The following is a 19851-nucleotide window of genomic DNA, read 5'->3' as shown; positions in this document are numbered from 1 at the left end:
TTTCCCAGGCCACAAGCAGGGAGCTGGATGGGAAGTAGAGCTGCCGGGATTAGAACCGGCACCCATATGGGATCCCAGGCGTTCAAGGCGAGGACTTTAGCCGCTAGGCTACGTCGCCGGGCCCATTTTACTTCATTTAAAAAATAATTTTTTTTTTATTTACTTGTGTATTTATTATTCAGAGATAGTGACCTTCCATCTTCTGGTTCCCTAAATGGCTGCAGTGGCCCCAAGACGGCTGGGCTGAAGGTGGGAGTCTGGAGCTTCTCCCCAGTCTCCCACATGGGCTCAGGGACCTGAGGTCCTGGGCCGGTCTCCACTGCTTTCTCAGGCCATTAGCAGATGGCTGGATGGGAATTGGAGCAGCCAGGGCTCAAACTACTTCCAGCCGGTCTTTAAAATCCTGACCAAGCTCTTTAGCAGAACTGCTGACAAGTGGTAAGACTGACTCCTAGGAGTTCTCCCTCTGCTCCTTCCACAGCGTTCCCGGGGGCTGGTTGTCTGCAGGGGTGCTCAGCGTTAGAGGGGTGAGCCGGGATGGGCAGGAAGTGCTCTGAGTCCTGGGACAGTGAACTGAGACATGGAAAGGACATTGACTTTGGACTCACATATTATATATCAAAAAGCTGTGGTTCTGTGTTGTTTCGGCAGTTTTGTGAAGTCTTGGTTTTTTGGTTTTTTTTTTTTAAAGATTTATTTATTTTTATTTAAAAGGCAAATTTACAGAGAGAAGGAGAGATAGAGAAAGAAGGTCTTCCATCTGCTGGTTCACTCCCCACATTTCCTCAACGGCCAGAACTGAGCTGATCCGAAGCTGGGAGCCAGGAGCCTCTTCTGGGTCTCCCAAGCGAGTGCAAGGTCCCAAGGACTTGGGCCATCTTCCGGTGTTTTCCCAAGCCACAAGCAGAAAGCTGAATCGGAAGTGAAACAGCTGGGACGTGAACCGGCACCCATATGGGATGCTGGCGCCACAGGGTGGAGGATTAGCCTGTTGAGTATGGCTCCAACCCTGGAGTCTTGGTTCTTGTACTTTAAAAGTTTTAGTTTTTCTTTTTGACTTCTTCACCACACTTAGGGAGCTGTTTAAGATAAATGATCAACATTTTTGCTTAGTTGTCGAATGTCTGTTTCTCTCTTCCATTAGTTTCCTTTAACACTTACAAAATGCGTGGCTGTGTGAACATTCTGCTCCATAGTCTTGCGGCAGAGTGGCAGCCATGGAGTCAGCAGTGAAGTGCTCTGTCTGGGAGCACTCCGCTCCGCAGGCTTCCTTGCTGTGAGCTCCAGGCTCCTATCTGGGCTCCTCCAGCGTATAACCCCTTGCACAGACAGTGAGTGTCCGCAGACTGCATACCAGAGGCCGCGTCAGAGTGCCCACGTGCCCAGATGCTGGGGTGAGACTGGGGCTCCCTGCTAAGTGCTCTGCCCTCTGCACCCAGGGTTTGCTGGCCTCCAGGCACCCTGAGGTCTGTGTGAGCGAGTGAGCATGCTGTAGGTGCAGGTGCTGTGTGGAAGCAGAGGGAACTGCTCGGCTGAACTAAGAAGCACCCCGTCTGCGGTGTGCGTCTGCCCAGTGCAGCAGCACAGATCCCAGGGCTGCAGTGCCTGGAGGTGGTCCAGCCTAATCAGGACAGGAACAGAGTAACAGGAATGTTTATACATCAAGAAAAATAACTTACAGAAGCACCACAGACTTGACCAGAAAGGATACCAAAACCACATGTGGTGTTTCAGAGAGCAGGAGTAAAGTCAGCAGTGGAACTGCTTCTGTAGGAACACGGGGGGCGTCACACGGTCGGTGCCGTGCGCCTGGCAGCGTCCTGGGGATGTTAGACTGCAGGCCTGCTCACGCCCCTCTGCCGTGCCAGGCTGCTCACTTATAACACAAGTTTACCACGAGATCATCCAAGGTGCACGTGAACTAAAGAAAAGTGTTCTAGAATGGGAAGAGGGATTTTGTGCTTATTTATTTATTTAGTTTACTTTATTTCATGTTTGTCCATTTTATTATGTTGAAAATCTGTCATTCCAGCTTGAAATGTTTGAGGGAGGGGGCATTTTGTCCTCATCCTTTTGATAATTCATAGGAATTAAACCAGTTTTATTTGAACTGTCATAAGGTAGTAGTTTTCATTGTCTGAAAACTATTGCCTGTGCTAGCCTTATTACTGGATTTGACTTGTAATTGCTACAATTACATTTTTATAGAATGTAAAAATTATTAAACAGCTGTTTGGAAAGTGTCTGCTAGAGATTGAATTTTTTTTTAATGAACAAACAATTTTTAAAGTGTGAGCTTTAGTGTAAGTGAAAAACAGTGTGAATTCTGAAGGAGACTAAAAAAATGAGTGTTGGCTCACTTGGAATGCTATGGTTGCCCCCCTGGTGCCTCCAAGACCTCAGCTTCGCGCCGGGCTTGGGGCTTCCTCCATCCCTTGACTGGGATCCAGCTGGTTTGAGAATGCCTACCCGCCTGGGGTCTCAGCCTTTCTTCTGCAGGCCCTGGAGGAGGGGAAATGGACAGGAGAGTTTGCAAATTAAAGCTGGTTACCAGGCCTTACAGGCTGCTCAGCCTGGCCCGGAAAAGCCTTCTCATTTCTCTCTGAGAGGTAGGTTCTTGGGCTCAGGAGAGGCCTGGCAACAGTCTTCTGGGGTTTTCCCTTAAGACTCTTCTGTGCAACACAAAGTTTTCCTAAGAATCAGAGATCCCACTTAGTCTTACTAAACTTTAAAATAAATGCACATTTTAGTACCCGTCCCAGATGCAAAGTGAAACTGATTTGAAAATCCCTTTAGGAAAAAGAAATTCTGTTCTCTTAATAAACATATCTTCCCCTTTTCCCATCTCTGTGCTCCTTTGCCTTTAGTAACAACTTCTATTGTTTGTTTCTCCAGTTTAATTTCAACTATGTTGATTAAAATACTTCCTTTAAAAAAAAAGATTTATTTATTTGAAAGGCAGAGCTATATATATAGAGAAAAGCAGAGACGGGAGAAAGATCTTTCATCTGCTGGTTTACTCCCCAAATGGCTGCAGTGGCTGGAGCTGAGCCATGCTGAAGCCAGAAGCCCAGTGCTTCTTCAGGTGGCCTGCATGAGTACAGAGGTTCAAGTGCTTGGGCAATCTTCTGGTACTCTCCTAGGTACCTTCACAGGGAGCTGGGTCAGCAGTGGGATTTGAACCAGCGCCCATATGGATTGCTGGCATTGCAGACAGCGTCTCAGCCACAATACCACAGTGTCAGCAGCACCCACAGGGCAGAGTTAGAGTAGTGGAGGGGAGACAGAGAGATCTTCCATCTACTGGTTTGCTTTCAGATGACTAACAGCTGGACCTGGTCCAAAGCCAGGAGCCAGGGGCTTCTTCCATGTCTCCCAATTTGAGTGGAGGGGCCCAAACACCTGGATCATCCTCCTACATACAGCTGTTCCCCTGCTGGCGGGTCATCTGATTTTGTAGGTATCTGGTCTATGCCCAGAGCAGGAGGAGGAAGAGGTGCTCGTGAAGCTGTTATCTTGGGCAAGCCCGTCTGTGAGCCTTAACTGCAAAGTCAGGATGATGAGGGCTCTACCCTTGGAAAGTAGCTGTGAGCACTGGGCAAGGTGGTTCCTGTCCAGGGTTAGCGTGGTGCCTGGCGCATAGACACACCTGGTGGCCAGGAAGCTCTCATTAGCTGGCAGTGTCCCTGTTTCCCTGCCGTCATTCCTCACCACTACACAGTCCAGAGCCACGGCCACATGCCCTCCCTGTGGCCTTGACTGATGGAGATAGAAGGGGCCGTTGTTGACAGGTCCCCGCCGTTGGCTGTCCCTGGGTCGCGGTGCTGTCCTTGGCCAACACATGGCCTGCAGCAGTAAGCCTGACCTTTCTCACTCTGGATGGCCCAGGCTCAAACACTGTATGGACTTCAGCTTCCATCGCAAAGGGGCATTTCTTTCTTTCTTTCTTTCTTTCTTTTTTTTTTTTTTTTTTTTTTCTTACCACCTCCGTCTGCTATCACTTGCCACGTGTCCGTCTGCTACAGCTTTTCTTTAAAAAGGAAAGGTGAGATGCTGGTCCTGTGCTTGATGCACTGTAAAAGCATCCTCATTTCCACCTTCGTCCGTGTTCATCCACAGGCTCGCAGAGGCGTGTCAGTCAGATTGGAAATACTAACGTAGGAACACCATTGATATTGTTCATCCAAAAGGTTGCTGTTGTTGGGTGCACTACTTCAGCATGCATGAGCTCTCTGCCTCCGTGGGTTTTTTGCTGTTAAACTTTTCAAAAAGTTTTGGTGTAAGTGCGCATCTCAGCACCCTACAGCGTGGTAGCGTTCAAAGTGCCAGGGTGCTCTGTGATGCAGTGGTGCTAATCGTGCCTTGAATCCAAAGTGCCTGGTGGAGCAGACGCCCCTAAACACCTTGTTCAGTGTGAGCTCGGAGACCCAGGATACGAATCCTTGGAGGAGCGGTGTAGATGGTCGCTGTGGACTGCGGGACGTTATCCTGTCAGGTACCCAGGCCTGTTTTCAATTGATAGGGGCTCTCTGCCAGACCAAACTGGGCATCACACAGGTCTTTTTTATGTGAAGGGGAGGGGCATTTTCTATCACCTGGAAAGCTTCCTTTTTTAAGGAATAAAATGGGAAGGGCCTACCTTTTGGCACAGCAAGCAAAGTCTCTGCCTGTAATGTCCGCATCCCGTATGGGTGACGGTTCAAGATACAGCCACTGCACGTCTGGTCCAGCTCCCTGCTTGGAGCCTGGGAAAGCTGCGGGAGATGGCCCAAGTGCTTGGGCCCCTGCACCCACATGGGAGACCCAAAGAATATCCAGACACCTCGCCTAGCCCTGACCATGGTGACCATCTGGGGAGTGAACCAGCAGATAAAAGACATCTCTCTCTTCACCCCCCCATTCCAAGTCTGCCTTTCAAATAAATAAATGAATCCTTTAGAAAAAAAAAATGCCTAAAATTTAAGGCTGTACCAAAAATTGTGTGATCTGATGAGCGTGGTTCCCCAGTGACCTCAGCTCAGAGAGACAGAGTGGCTTTGCTTGTGGATGAAAAACAAGGAGAAAGAAAAAGCTACCCATGTGACTGTACTAATCCACAAGAGTAAGCAGCAGGGCAGGAGGCTTGCAGGCAAACGCCTGTTTTCACGCCCTGCAGAGTCCCTGCTGGACAGTCTGACACACAGGTGGCCACCTAGGTCCACTCTCGGACCTCTTCAGGACCCAGGTCACAAGTGCAAGTGTCTCTTCATGTCTACAGGTATCTGCAAGCAGGTGCTCAAAGTGAAGTTATAGTGGCACCACGAAAGATCAGATGTCCAAAGCCTGGTGACACTCAGGCTGAGAAGTGGAAGGTGAATTCAGTGAATTCCAGATTTCTCCATGAACATGGCTGCTCAAGGAAATGGAAGCACAGAAACCTACCATGAGGCTCTCAGTTCTAGGACAGCCAGAGAAGTACATGCTTTCCTACCCACGTGCATTATGTCACAAAGTCCTTCCCCTGATGAGGTGCAAGGGAGAGTGGTGCTTTTGTACTCTTAAGCTGGTCCTCCTCCTCCCTGCCTTCAGGCTGACATCCTGATATGTACATTGCTTTTCAGAATAGCTGCTGGTAGGAGGTGACCATCCCTGGAAAGGTGCTGAGGCTCTCGCGGGACAGTTGCAAATAGGATTTAGGCTTAGTTTGCGAGCCCGCAGCACCTGTTGGCTGCTACCGCTGTCAGCATCCTAATTGGACCAGGCTCCTGGGGAGAGTTCATCTCCAGGGAGTCCTTCCTCGGGACCTGGGCCGGTAAGGCCTCCACTTGGAGGCAGTAGTGGATCTCCCACTTGAGAATTCATTTGTTAGGGAACACAGTGCAGGGTCACCATTCTGGAACTGCGAGGCCTTGTCATTCGTTAGGTGCAGCCCCCAGTCTCACCCCCAGAAGGGTTTGCAGTGGACAAGTTTCTTTGCCTCCTTCAAGAGCTGAGCTGTGGACGCTTCAGGAGGGGTGCCTGCCTGTAAGAGTGTCTCCTGTGCCCAGTGCAGCTCAGCGCACCTCTCCCTGCACAGTCGCCACCACCCACTGGCCGTTGACATGGCCTCGTGCACACATCGTTTGTATATCAGAAACTGCTAGTTCAGGCTTTACTGCTCCAGTGACATGGGAAACCGTTGATGCTGATCTGTCTCCGTTTTCTTTTAAGAATTATTTATTTATTTGAAAAGCAGAGTTTCAGAGAAAGGGAGAACAAGCTCAATCAACTGATGATTCTTTTATGTACTAGTTCACTCCACAAATGGTTGGAATGGTCAGGGCTGGGCCAGACTGAAGCCAGGGGCCTGGAGCTCCACCTGGGTCTGTCATGGAGGTGCCAGGGGCCCAAGCACTTGGGCCATCTTCCACTGCTTTCCCAGGTACATTAACAGGGGGCTGGACCAGAAGTGGAGCAGCTGAGGCTGAAACCCACATTCAAGGGATCCACCAGCATTGTAGACAGGCAGGCAGGCTTCACCAACTCTGCCCTGACATGGCTTGGTCTTGATTCTCACATGGGACTTAGAGGGTCTCCTGAGGAGTTCGCCTGAGCTGTGAAGACGGGCTGGCCAGGCTGCAAGTGCTTGCTCTCAGACGGGCTACCCCAAGAGGCAGGCAGCCTGTGCAGCCCAGCCTGCTCTCACTGCTCACTGCGCTGTGATATGTCCCTGCACTGAACTGTTCCCACGGGGCCCACTGCGGCTGCAAGGTGTTAAAGTAAGTGAGTATAGTGAGCAGGGAGGGAAAGAATCTGTGTGCGAATTGAGGGGAATGACAGGAAAATACATTTTAGGTGAATACAGTGCATCCAGTTCCAGACTGGAGTTTCCCTCTGAACCAAGGCAGTGCTGTTAGTGCTGTATGCTGCCTGTGGTGTGCAGGGATGATGGGAGATCAGTGCTGTGAGAACGGCACACTGGAAGTTCTGGGAAGGACGCAGAGGCACGTTCTATCTCAAACTAAAAGTGAATTAAAATTTTTTTTTACTTAGTTCTGGGGCAATCCCTGTATTTGGTGGGTCAAGCTGCCACCTACCAACATCCTATAATAGGGCAGCAATTTGTGTCCTGGCTGCTCCACTTGCCATCCAGCTCCCTGCTGATGGCCTGGGGAAGCAACCAAAGCCAAGCCAAGTGTTCAGGACCCTGTGCCCACATGGGAGATTCAGGTGGCACCCCTGACTTCGGCATGCCCCAGTGCAGTGCCTGCAGCCAACAGGGACTAAACTGACAGGAGGGAATCTCACCGCGTTTCTCCCCCACCCCCCATCTAATGTCCTTTCCTTTCCCTTTCTCATCAAAAAATTACTAAATTGGAGCCAATAGGCGGTTCTCTCCCAGCCTGCCTCCCACTTCCCAGCTCTGCTGCTGGATTGAGAGTTCGGTTACAACATGTCTGGCTAGCAAGAGGACCTATGAGCACTCGGGGCCAGGAGTGCTGGGGGTGGACCCCTGACGTGCTGCTAGCACCTGTCCAGGACAGTGAATAAGCCTGCTTCCTCCACCTGCCTGCCTCCAGGAGGTGTCGAGCACGGGGAGGATGTCCCTTCCTCCAGAGCGTCCCTCCTGCGGACACCCCTACCAACCTCAGGGCAGCCCTGAACGGCGTCGCACGCAGATTGTCTGTCACGCAGATTACTTGTGACACATTTTAAATCCAGGGTCAGTTTCTCTAAGCAAGCTGGAGCAGCCTCCTGTCCAGCTGCTGCCTACTTAGGGAATAGCAATTAGTTTCCATATTAGCTTAAGAAGACATTCATTAGGAAGGTAAGGCTACAGCAAGCTACACTGTATCCACTGTGGGGAGGAAGGCTTGTTGGAAATGACCTGGACCCCCTGTCGTTCAGCTATGGTTTTTTTTTTTTCTAAAGCATTTTTTTTTATTGAAAAGTTAGATATACAGTGAGAAGAGACCAAGAGGAAGATCTTCCATCTGCTGATTCACTTCCCAAGTGGCTGCAACAGCTGAACTGAGCCAATCTGAAGCCAGGAGTCAGGAGCTTCCTCCCGGGTCTCCCAGGTGCAGGGTCCCAAGGTTTTGGGCCGTCCTCGACTGCTTTCCCAGGCAACAAGCAGGGAGCTGGATGGCAAGTGGAGCAGCGGGAACACCAACTGGCATCTGTGTGGGATGTTGAGGTTTAGCTAGTTGAGCCATTGCTCTGGCCCACTGGATGAAGTTTTTGTTTTTGTTTTTAAGATTTATTTATTTTTATTGGAAAGGCAGATATATAAACAGAGAAGGAGAGAGAGAGAGAAATATCTTCCATCTGCTGGTTCACTCCCCAAGTGGCCGCAACGGCCTGAGCTGAGCCAATCTGAATCCAGGAGCCTGGAACTACTTCTGGGTCTCCCAGGCGGGTGCAGGGTCCCATGGCTTTGGGCCGTCCTCGACTGCTTTCCCAGGCCACAAACAGGGAGCTGGATGGGAAGCAGGGCCCCTGGGACACAAACCGGTGCTCATGTGGTATCCCAGCGCATGCAAAATGAGGACTCTAGCTGCTAGGCTACCCTGCCAGACCCTGGATGGAGTTTTTTTTTTTTTTTTTCACTTATCTACATTTTACTTTTTTTTTTTTTTTACTTTTTTTTTTTTTTTATTACATTGCATCATGAGACACAGTTTTACAGGCACTTGGATTCTCCCCTCCCCTCCCCAAAACCCGCTCCCCCCCCCCCATGGTGGATTCTCTGGATGGAGTTTTTAAGTCCCTGCTTTGGCCTGCCCCAGCCCTGGTCATCACTACTTTTTTTAATAGACCCACGGATGGAAAATCCATTTCTGTCTCTTCCTTTCTTACTCTCTCTCTGAAGCCCTGCCTTTCAAATAAATAAAATAAATCTTTAAATTAATGATAATGACAACAGAAAAATTGAATACATCTCCACTCCTACCTTAGCTGCTCCTGTCTGCCCTTGGCCGCCGTGGACTCTCACAGCCAGCCCCTTGTCTCCTGAGGTTTCTGTGATCTGCATTCCCCTTTGCTTAAAAACAACTGGCCTTCCGAGTTGCCCATATGCTAGCCGCTCTCTGGAACATTACTGCTGCACAGTTTCTCTAAGTCTAGAGAAGGTCTAGAAGGGAGGAAAAGCCCTGGGTGCTGAGAACTGCGCCCGCGGGGCTGCTATCAGCCTCACGAAAACGTGCAGCACTTGCCAGATGTAAGCAGATTTTAATCCATAAATCCCCGAGATGCGCTCAAAAGCCTTGGATTTGGGAAACACTGAAGAGGAAGGTGAATGTTCCGGAAGTGAGCTACTATGGAAGAAATGAGCTTTCTCTCCTTGTTTCACTGTCAGAGGGCTACCTGCATCTCTTTCGGTCAGCTGTGGCGTGCTGTGTGTGTGTTCACCACCTTCCGGTTTGTCCTCTGCCCATCCTCCCGTCTGCCCCTGGCTGGCTGTGCCCGGCTGCTGTAACTATTTCCCTCTCTCTGTCTCCTGTGCCACTACGTGCCGTGCCGTTCTTCCTCACGGGATAGTGTGTTGCTCAGACGGCAGCCACTGATGGAAAGGAGAGATGTTCAAACAATTTCCCTTTTTTTGGTGTCTCTCTCCTTCCCGGCTTTCTCTCCAGAGAGGCTTTCCCCTCCCTGCCCCCTTCCCTGCTCACCTGGTCCCTTCACAAATAAACTTTGTCTGCAACAGAAAAAAAAAAAAGAAGAATTTCCCTTTTGCCTGGAAACAGCTGTAGATACCCTTAGTGAGTCTGCAAATTCAGGAATGACTGCAGAGATGCAGTGTGGCGTCATTTCCTGTTCCCAAGCGGTCTTCTGGCTCCCTGCTTCAGGCAGTGTGCTCTGGCGTCGGCTCTCATGTCCGCAGACCTTGGAAGGCCAGGCGTCACACAGTGAGTGTCCTTTGGGTTTCAAGAATTATTTCTCTTCCACCACCCGTTGTGATGGCTGTTTGTTTAGCTCCCTGGTGTTCTTGCATCCATGTTTTTCTTGCAAGTAGAGATATTTCCATGACCAACTTGGAAGGCATTTAGGCTGAGATTGAGTTACAGCAAACAGCAATTCCCAAAGCTTGCTGGCTTGTGAGGCCCATGAAAGGCCCATTCTTTGCAGGTGACTGCTCTGCTCTGTCTTGTCACAGGCTGAGGGAGGCAGGCTACAGGACCCACAGCCCGTGCCATCTGGTTGGCCCATGCCTGTTCTGTTAGCTTCTGAAGCTTAGAGACGTATCAGATAAAGACGTCAGGCCGTCCCGTCCTGCCCGTTTCTCTAGCACTGTCACTGCTGTCTGCCAGTTAAGCCTGGGATGTTTCTTCACTGATGCCAGGGTTAGCAACCATTTTGTCTTAGCTGGGCCGCACGAGAGGGCTGCCTGCCCTGCCTGCTCGTCCATCTGCCCTGATTTCACGGCTTTTATCTCTAATCTGGACATCTTGGGAGGCCTGCGGCGACCGGTGTGCTCCCTGGCAGGAGCAAAGCACTGCTGAGGGTCTGTGCCGCCTCTGCTCTGCTTGCTGGTTTCTGAAAGCGTCAGTTTGACATCTGTGCTCCCCACAAGGCTGCACCAGACCAGTCATCCTTCAGAAGCAGCCAGTGTCTGCCGTGGACCTACTGTGTGCTGTGCCAGACTGAACCTGTGACAGCACGCCTTGTCATTAGTGCACAGTTAGTAATCCCATTTTACACAGGGTCCCAAGCTGTTACGCGGCAGAACCAGCACTCATGTGTAGGTCTTCCCAAGCGAGAAGCCTTAAACAGCGGAAACTGCCCTTTCCGTCCTCAAAGCAAATGCACCCAAGCTACTGTGCAGCCTTTAGCCAGAACATTGTAAGATAGTTGGGAAAGAACGTGTCTGACTTCAGTCTGGAGGTGAGGAAGTCAAGTTTGAGCATCACCCGGAGCACGATCCCATGATCACCGTAAACTCGGCAGACCTGACTCCTGAGCACCTGCTGTGTCCGCGCGCACGGTCCTCCTTCAGGGTGGAGAGGAGCCCGGGGCCAGTCCGTCTGACAGACCTCTCCCTTCTCAGGAGAAGATATGGGAATTATTAGAAAGGCAGGACATGATGAAATTAGGGTCTGATTCGAAGTGGAAGCTTCTGCTGGAGCAGGTGTATATGGTGTGGTGTGCAGGGCATCCCAAGGGGACGGGGTGACTAAAGGGGCGAACAGGCTGTGGGTAGGAACGTTTGTGTAAGCCAGCTCAGTTGTTACTGCTAACTTTATTTTTCTGACTGCGGAAAGCCACCAAAAGTAGATCTGTTAGTATGACATGATTTTGCCAAGTAGCATTTCGAGATTAACTAAATATACTATCCAGACATACTCATCGTATCTTAGGGTACTTAAGGAAGTTACTTGAGGGAAAGACTAATTCCCCCAAGTAAATAAGCAAATGCTACACACACACACACACGCACGCACACACACACGCACGCACACACACGCGCACGCACACACACACACGCACACACACACACGCACACCAGCAGACAAGCAGTGAGGCTCACTACCCCAGGAGAGGTAAGTGATGGAGCTTAGCTCACCAACAATAAATCCACAGCATGCAAGGCTGTGACCCTGACCTTGAACGTTGCTCTCATTGGCGCCCATGGTCTACCACAGCGCTCCCTGGAGCCACCATCAGACAGAGCACCGTCCAGCCTCGTGGCCTTGTTTATGGCTCGTGAGCAGATGGCAGAATCTAGCACCCAGGCCACAGGATTGAGAGGCTCAGAGGGCGCTCCCTTGCTGCTTCCAGTGCTTTCACTAGGACACCCCAGTCCTAGAGGTGGATTATTTTGAGTCCTGAATTGGGGTGTGGGGAGTACTTAAGAGTCCCCCATTATAGTGCCTATGACATTTTAAAATTTTAAAAATCTTCTGACCAGGAAACCATGCACTTATGTCTATATGTTGCATATGTAAGAAATTACATCTACATTTAACATAATAATAAAACATGAAACTGAGGCATAGGCCACAGGCGTACTGCTTCATCAAATGCAGACACCTCCATACGAGACAACAGCAAAAGAGAAGAAATGCAGCAAGCCAGCTCTCGGAATGGCACTGCTCGCGGGAAATACCCAGAGAAGCACAGACTGGCATAGACCCTTCTGGGCGCCCCGACCCTGGACCCCTGCCGCTCATTACCTGGGAAGGAACTGTACCTTTTCCCATGCTGCACCTCCCATAGCTTTTAAGTGTTACTGTTTTACAAGAGTTAGGTACCTGCTAAATTCCTAGGAGGGGCTGAGTGCTAAAGACAGCTCTAATGAAGGCAGGCGGGGAAGCAGAGGCCTTGCTGTCTGTCCTAGTCTCCCAGGGGTTCTCTCCCAGCCCAGCATGGGACGGAAAGGCAGGAACATTTGTGTCCCTAATCTGAACACGTCCCTTTGCTGCTGTTTGTTTTGTTTGAAGTGTAGATCTGCATCTCTACAATGGACCTACTTCCCAAGGGCCTCAGTTGCTGGGGCAGGGCAGAACCAGACCCCTGAATCCTCTCCAGGTCTGCTCTGTGGCTCCAGCTTCCGCTGCTTTCCCAGGTGCATTAGCAGGGAACTGCATCGGAAGTGGAGCAGCCAGGCCTTGAGCAGTGTTCAGACACACTGCTGCCGTTGCAGGCCGCAGTTTAAGCCCTGTGGCACTTTTTTTTTCCCAGATAAGTGTTTCTGCTTGCTTCTCAGTTTAAAGCAAAGGGAATGGGTGTTTGGCCTAGTGTTTAGATCACATATCGGAGTTCCTGGATTGGGATCCCAGCTCTGTGGGAGGCATGGTTTTAAGTTTCTGGCTCCAGCTTCCCAACTTTTTGGGGATTTGGGGAACAAACCAGCAGACGGAAGATGCTGCTCCTCTTTCATTGTTTCTCCTCTGTTCTCTCCCTTTTTCAAATTTAAAAAAAAAAAAACAAGAAATGATCGCTATAGAGACAAACAGGATTGGATTTGCAAAATTGCAAAGATTCAGTTTCTCATAGCTTTGAAATATTGCAATCTGTAGGCCTGCCCTGCTGCTTCCCAGGCCTTGGAAAGCCAGCAGCAGGCAGTAAGCTGAGAGCGCTTGAAAAGAGCTGTGCAGCTGCTAGCACTGCTATGGGGGCTCTCTAAAAACCAATAAGGCGAACCCCACGCCCTTCACAGAGAAGGTGGGGGGCTCTGTTGCTTAGCCAGTGACCCAGAACACAGGCTTGGATTACCGGGCGCCTCTAGATTAGGGCTAATCAGAGGCAGGCTGAGCAGATGCAGACAATCCCAGCCTGATTACTGTGCCTCGCGTTTAATCACCTCTCCTCCAAGGGCAGCCAGCCCGACTTCGTGCAGCCTGGGTTTCCACGCCTCCGGACCCTCCCCCACTCTCGCCAAGAATATAAAGGCTGCTAGGTCAGAGCCTCTGGGGTGATTCAATCTAATCCATTTCAGAATGCATGCCCCGGAAATGAAATGGCAATACACTCATTTAAGGTAGAGAAAGACAAACTATGTAGTTAAGAATGGAATTGGGACTCGGCATGTTTGAGGTCATCAAGTGACTTCAGCATATAGAGCGATGTCTCCTGTCGGCTGGCTCGCTCCCGCAGATGCCTGCGGAGCCTAGGGCAAGGCCAGAGCTGGGAACTCATTCCAGTCTCCCACGGTGGAGGCTTGGGCCCAACTCCCATGGCTTACAAAAGTAAGAAGCTGAAGTGTGAGCTAGGTGCCCAAGCCAGGCACTCCAATGCAGGCTGCAGGCATCCTAACAGGGAAGCCAAGAAAACACTCCCTGGCAGGCTGGGCACCACTCACTCATCCCATGGAACTTTGAGAATTTACTGAGTACTTCCTAACTTGTTGGGGACTCAAAGGTGGAGACTAAGTCTCTTCCTTAAGAATTGTCTCCTTGGGGGGCGAGATATGTAACAGTGGTCATGGAAGGACCCAGTCTCTATGGGGGCGGGGAGGGGCTTTCCAAACTGCTATTGGATGTGGAAAGAGAGTTCCTAAGAGAGGGCAAGGGAGAGACCAGAACTGCCTGTGGGAGGAGTAAGAGAAAGCTGTTCAAGGCAGAAGCAGCAGTGGACGCAAACGTGAAAGTGTGTGCTTGGAGAAGCCCAGGCCACCGGTCAGCTGCCTGCAGCGCGGTGGAGTGAGTGGGGACAGTGGGCTGGCAGGCTCAGCTAAGCAACAGGAGCCAACGGGGAGCATGCAAGACCGGCGAAGGAGTTACACTCCATGAACCTTTGGGAACCACTGAAGCATTGTATAAATCAGTTTGCTTGGAGATCACCTGGTCAGCCAATGTGTATTTTGACATCTGAAGCCTTCTTCATTCTCTTCAGAGGCACATCCTCCATGGCACAGTGCTGGGCATGGACCCATAGTCCAGGAAACCCAGACATGCCATGAGCCAGAGTGGAAGAGGTTTAGTTTGGTTCTGTGTACCCCAGCCTTGATCCAGGCGGCTGCGCTCCAAAGGGCTCCCTCTGCTCTCCGCCGTCGCTGTGGATGTCACAGGTGTGGCTTGGGACTCGCGTTTGGAGGTTTGCAAACTGCATCAAGCCCAGAGGGAGGAGCAGTGAATGAGACGGCTTGTTGCTTCTGGCTTTGCCACAATTTGTTCATTAGTTTTGCCTGATTTTTTTCTTTATCTTTTGTTTGTTTTCATTCTTTTCATTTGTTTGTTTAGTTAGTTAGTTTTACCTGTTTTTCATCAGAGAAAAATATCAACGTAATGCTGGTGGGGACAGACTGGCCTGAGACCGTATCTCTTCATACTAGCTGGGCCCATGCCTAGTGCCTAGCCCGCTGGGACGTGCTGATGGCAGCCCATGGCACCTTCAGCTTCATCCTATTGGGAACTGAGACAAACCCAGGTCAGGCATGGCCTCGAAGAAGACTTCAGTCAAGTGGGAAGGCCTGTATCTATGCCTTAGGTGGTTCCCAGCACTGCTGACCCGGTCCTACTGAGAGTACAGAGGCCTTGGACGGGAGCTGGGGTGGTTCAGCCTGCCCAGTCAGCTCTGAAGATGAATGGAGTGGTGGAGGGCACTGCAATAGCCTAGTGGCTAAAATCCTCACCTTGAATGTGCTGGGGTCCCATATATGTGCCAGTTCATATCCTGGCTACTCCACTTCCCATCCAGCTTCCTGCTTGTGGCCTGGGAAAGCAGCAGAAGAGGATGGTCCAAAGCCTTGGGACCCTGCACCCGCCTGGGAGACCCAGAAGCTCCTGGCTTCAGCTGTGGCCATTGGGGCCACTTGGAGAGTAAACCAGTGGATGGAAGATCTTTCTGTCTCTCCTTCTCTCTGTAGGTCTGACCTTCCAATAAAAATAATTTTAAAAAGCTTTTTTTTTTTTTTTTAATGCCATGTAATGAAAACTTGAGCAAAGGTGAGACAAGGAATAGGACCAGTCTTCTGGGGAACTGAGAATAGTCTGGGGTGCCAAGAGCACAGGGAGTCACGAGTGAGACTAGAAAAATGGGCCAGGGCAGACTTGGGGATGCCCTGAGTACCAGGCCAAGGTACTTCCCTTAGTCACGGGCTTTGGGAACATTTTCAACATCTTGAAACTTTACAGGTGGAGCTTAGGGGAGTAACATGTTATGAAAAAATTAACTTCAGGGCACAGGAAGGTGTCAACTGAAATACTGATTGCAAACATTTAAGAATTGTTTCAAAGATTTAGACAGATCTAGAGAATCTTTTTTTTTTTTGGCCAAGAGCCACTTGGACATTTATAACATTTATCATCAAATGCTTATCCATAAACTGGCTAAATTTATTCTATAAAACTTGATACACTGTAATATAAAACAACCTTTTTTTTTTTTTAAGAGTTACACAGGGAGAGGAAGAGATATTTTTTTTTACTGATTTACTCCCCAAACAGCTGTGACAGCCAGGGCTGAGTCCGGCCAAGTCTCCGATGGGGGCAGGGCTCCAAGCACTCAGGCCACCTCAGGTGCCTCAGCTGGGAGCTGGATCAGATGTGGGGCAGCCCGGTCTCCAACTGGCACTCCACAACACCAGGCCCTACCATGTACCTTTTTTTTTTTTTTAAGATTTGTTTTAAAGGTCAATTTACAGAAAGTGAGAAGAGACATGAGAGATAAATGTTCCATCCGGTGATTCACTTCCTGGTTGGCTGAAGTGGCCAGTGCCAGGCCAGAGGCAGGACCAAGAGCTTCGTCTGCGTCCCCACATGGGTTAAGGAGCTAAGCATGGGACCAGCCTCTTCTGCTTCCTAAGCACATTAGCAGGGAGCTGGATCCAAAGTAGAGCAGCCACAACATAAGCCAGAAGCCCTAAGGAGTGCCTGGGCGTGCAGGCGTGCTGTGAGGGTGTGCTCAGGCGAGGTGACAGCAGGCCACTTCTGTCATCCCTGCCCCTCCCGCCCAGCCAGTATCACTCCTGGTCTTGGCACCCTTACAGATCAGCACGTCAGTCCGAGGCATGAGCGCCTGTGCCCCGGGGCTTGCAGCCTCCAGCGCCCCCTAAGGGTGGACCACTCCGTCCGCTGTCACCATCTCCCATCTAGCCTTTCCTCGCTGTTCTGCTTTCTGTTTTCCCCAAGAGGTTTCTGCTTCAGTTTCTGATACATTCAATATAGTTCATACATAATTCTGTTTTCTTTTTAAAGATGCATTTATTGTCATTGGAAAGGAAAATTTACAGAGAGAAGGAAAGAAAGAAAGATCTTCCATCTGCTGGTTCACTCCCCAAGTGGCCGCAACAGCTGGGACTGAGCCGATCTGAAGCCAGGAAACAGTAAACCTCTCCCAGATCTCCCAGGCAGGTGCAGGTCCCAAGGCTTTAGGCCGTCCTCGACTGCTTTCTGGGGCCACAGGCAGGGAGCTGGAAGGGAAGTGGAGCAACTGGAACACAGACTGGTGCCCACATGGGATCCTGGAACTGACAAAGGGAAGATTAGATGGTTGAGCCTGTAAATAGAATTCTAAGAATAGGATGATATTCTTTCCCTCCCTTATTTTTTCCTTCCACCTTCTGTCCATTTTCCTTTCTTTTTAAATTTTTTTAACAGTGCAATAAAAAAAAGGTGGTACTTCAACCAGTAAGATATTTAATAAATTTTTAAGAAGTGGGAATATTGACAATAGCTATAACAATAATTGAATGGAAAAATGACCATTTCACTCATGTGGTAATTTTAAAGTCATATTGGATCATTAAATCTATACTACCATTGGTTTGACAAACCATAAAATGAAGTTTACAACTGTCTTTTCTATGTCTTTGTAAGTTTCGGCTCCCGCACGTAAGGGAGAACGCACAGTATTTGTCTTTCTGTGTCCAGTTTATTTCATTCAGGATCTGTTTTGCTGCAAATGATAGAGCAAAACTTTCTGTAGCTGAATACTGTTCCATCATGTGCGTATAGTACAGACCACTTGGTTATTATGAACGGACCTAGCTGCTGGCGTAAGCTGGACTCTGTAGACGGGATGTGGCTAGGGGAAGCTGTGAGAACTGGAGCCCAGGCTGCAGAGGACGCAGGGGCAGCACCTGGCTGAGCCACACAGATGAGCCCTGTGGCATGAGGCCAGCGCACCTGCCGGGCCTGTCCTTCTGAACGGTGTCGGCAAGCACAGAGGCACAGCATGGTGCGGTGGCCTGCCTTGAGCCCGGTTTCCACAATTTCTCTAAACCTCTCCTTCCTGATAGCCTTTTTGAAACATTGTACGTGGGGTGTGGAAAGAGGTTGCTGTGTGCCCAGCCAGCAGCGAGACGCTGGGCCAGTCCCAGGAGTCTGCACCCCGTCGCGCTGATGCTCTGCTTTGTCTCCGCAGGCCTGGTCCAGATCCCAGTGAGCATGTACCAGACTGTGGTGACCAGCCTCGCCCAGGGCAACGGACCCGTGCAGGTGGCCATGGCCCCTGTGACCACCAGGATATCGGACAGCGCAGTCACCATGGATGGCCAGGCTGTGGAAGTAGTGACATTGGAACAGTGACACGCAGCCATATCATGGCGTTGTTTTCTAGTCTACTTCAAAAAAATTTTTACATGTTTGCAGCAGTGCAATCAAATGGAATTAAGTCTCTCGACTTTGGAAGAAGAGTTTTGTTAACCTTTTTTTTAAAAAGGAAGAAGGCAGCGGATTTTGGAATTGCGTTTTTTTAAAGTACCACTCTTGATTTTCTGGGATCAGTGGAGTAAGAAACTGCATTGTCAATTTCACTGTTCCCCCAAAAAGCCAAATTGTGGCAGGACTTCTTTCTGCAGAAATGTGTGTATACTTACGTGTGTGTATGTATGAGTGAATATATGTATATGTGTACATATGGACATACACATTTACATATATGTATAGAGTATATATGTACATACGTGTATATGTATATGTATGAGCCCGCATGGAGTGCCCTGTATGAAATAAGGTGAGCTGTGGAAATGATCACTCGCCCAGTTTAGTGGGTGATAGGGTACGCGGCCAGCACAGTCACCTGGTTTCTGTTCATGCCGGGATCGAACACTGAGCTACTGAGAAACTCAGGTGGAGTGACCATGCCCTTCACCAAAGCTGCCTCCCAGTGGCGCCAGAACCCTCCCTGGGGCATTCACCTGCGGAGGGGATTCCAGAAAGGAGTAGGGTCCAGAAAATGCACTCAAACAGGCCCGAGGCCCCCACGGGCTGCGGGCTAGATGCTGGTTGGGCTGGCCCAGGTGCTGACCTGGCCACGAGCAGGTGAGTGTCCGGGGTTTCCCAGGCGGGCCAAGAGGATCCTCCTCGCTCTCCCGTCTCCTCCCCTTGCTGGGAGTCCTCCTCGACCTCCTGACCATTACGGAGTTGCTTTGGTTGTCGGGTCAGTCCTGAGCTGGTCATGTGTGGGAACTGAAGGTGACAGAAGTATTAAGGATTTGAGGAGTGTGTGTGCATTAGGTATGCCTGCAGGCGTGTGGCGTGTGGCGTGTGTGTGTGTGTGTGTGTGTGTGTGTGTGTGTGTGTGTGTGTGTGTGGTGGGGAGAGAAGGAAGGGCTGGAGGCAAGTTTGTGGCTGGCCTCACCCACAGGAACAGTTCTGCGACCCTGGAGCTAGGCGCGGAGAAGCCTCTGGAACTGAAAGGGATGCCGGCTCCTGGGCGTTCAGCCCTCGTGGTGGGGCGTGGGCCCAAGGGCGCCGCAGCAGTGTCTTGCCTTCCTGGATCAAACCCGGTTGCTGGGGGACCTCGGGAGGCTGCCAGCCTGGGGTTCCCCCCCGAAGACCACCGTGTGTCCGTGCCCCAGCTGGCTGTCTGCCCCTAGAGCAGGCACGGCCTTTCCCCTCTTCCTGGGTCCCCACGCGTGTGTGACAGTGTATTTAATGTGTTGGGTTTTTTTTAATGCGACATTAAAAGATCTTCATGTCTTGCTCAGCCTTTGAGAAGAGTTTCAGATTCTTGTATTTGCTTGTTTTATATAAAACTATCCAATGTTCTTTGTATGTTCTTTTCTGTACGTAACAGGGTGGGGGAGGGGGGCAGTTTCCATATAAACAGTTCTAGTTCTCCAGTTGGTTATTTTTTTAAATTCTTTTTATCATCATTGTGAAGCTGTCCTGGGGCGGTCAAGTCCTTTGTGGTAAAGTAACCTCCAGTAGTCTGAGAATTTGCCGAGAAGAAAACGGGGAAAAACCTAGTAGAGCATGGATTCTGTGTCGTCTTCCATTCTGTCTCTACTGCCTCATTCAATAAATAGTTGAAAATGTGGCAACGGCAAGTGGGACTGTTGATCTCTGTGAGAGTACCAGCCTCCCGGCCAGGAGCCGCCTTTGGGCGTGGCTTCCTCTGCTTGTTCGAAGGTGTTTGCCCCAAAGGAGTGAGTTTTGACCTTGTGCCCTTGGCACGGTGAAGCCCCAGAAAAGGAGGCCGAGGACTCAGCGCATCAGCTCCATCCCG

The 19851-nt window shown here is 50.3% G+C and overlaps 1 protein-coding gene across 1 annotated transcript in view; it reads left to right on the top strand.

The window, feature by feature from the left end:
• NRF1 (nuclear respiratory factor 1) overlaps nucleotides 1-19329 on the top strand; it is an 81617-nt gene extending 62288 nt beyond the window's left edge. Inside the window, exon 11 of the mRNA XM_041002531.1 lies at nucleotides 17764-19329. Coding sequence (XP_040858465.1) covers nucleotides 17764-17927 — 164 coding nt within the window. The 3' untranslated portion in view covers nucleotides 17928-19329. The remainder of the gene's footprint in view (nucleotides 1-17763) is intronic.
• Nucleotides 19330-19851: the final 522 nt, after the last annotated feature.

Source organism: Ochotona curzoniae, unplaced genomic scaffold (assembly GCF_017591425.1).
Source record: "Ochotona curzoniae isolate NIBS_2020 unplaced genomic scaffold, NIBS_Ocur_1.0 scaffold_2476, whole genome shotgun sequence".
Classification (NCBI taxonomy): Eukaryota; Metazoa; Chordata; class Mammalia; order Lagomorpha; family Ochotonidae; genus Ochotona; species Ochotona curzoniae.
This window is presented reverse-complemented; position numbering and strand designations above follow the sequence as displayed.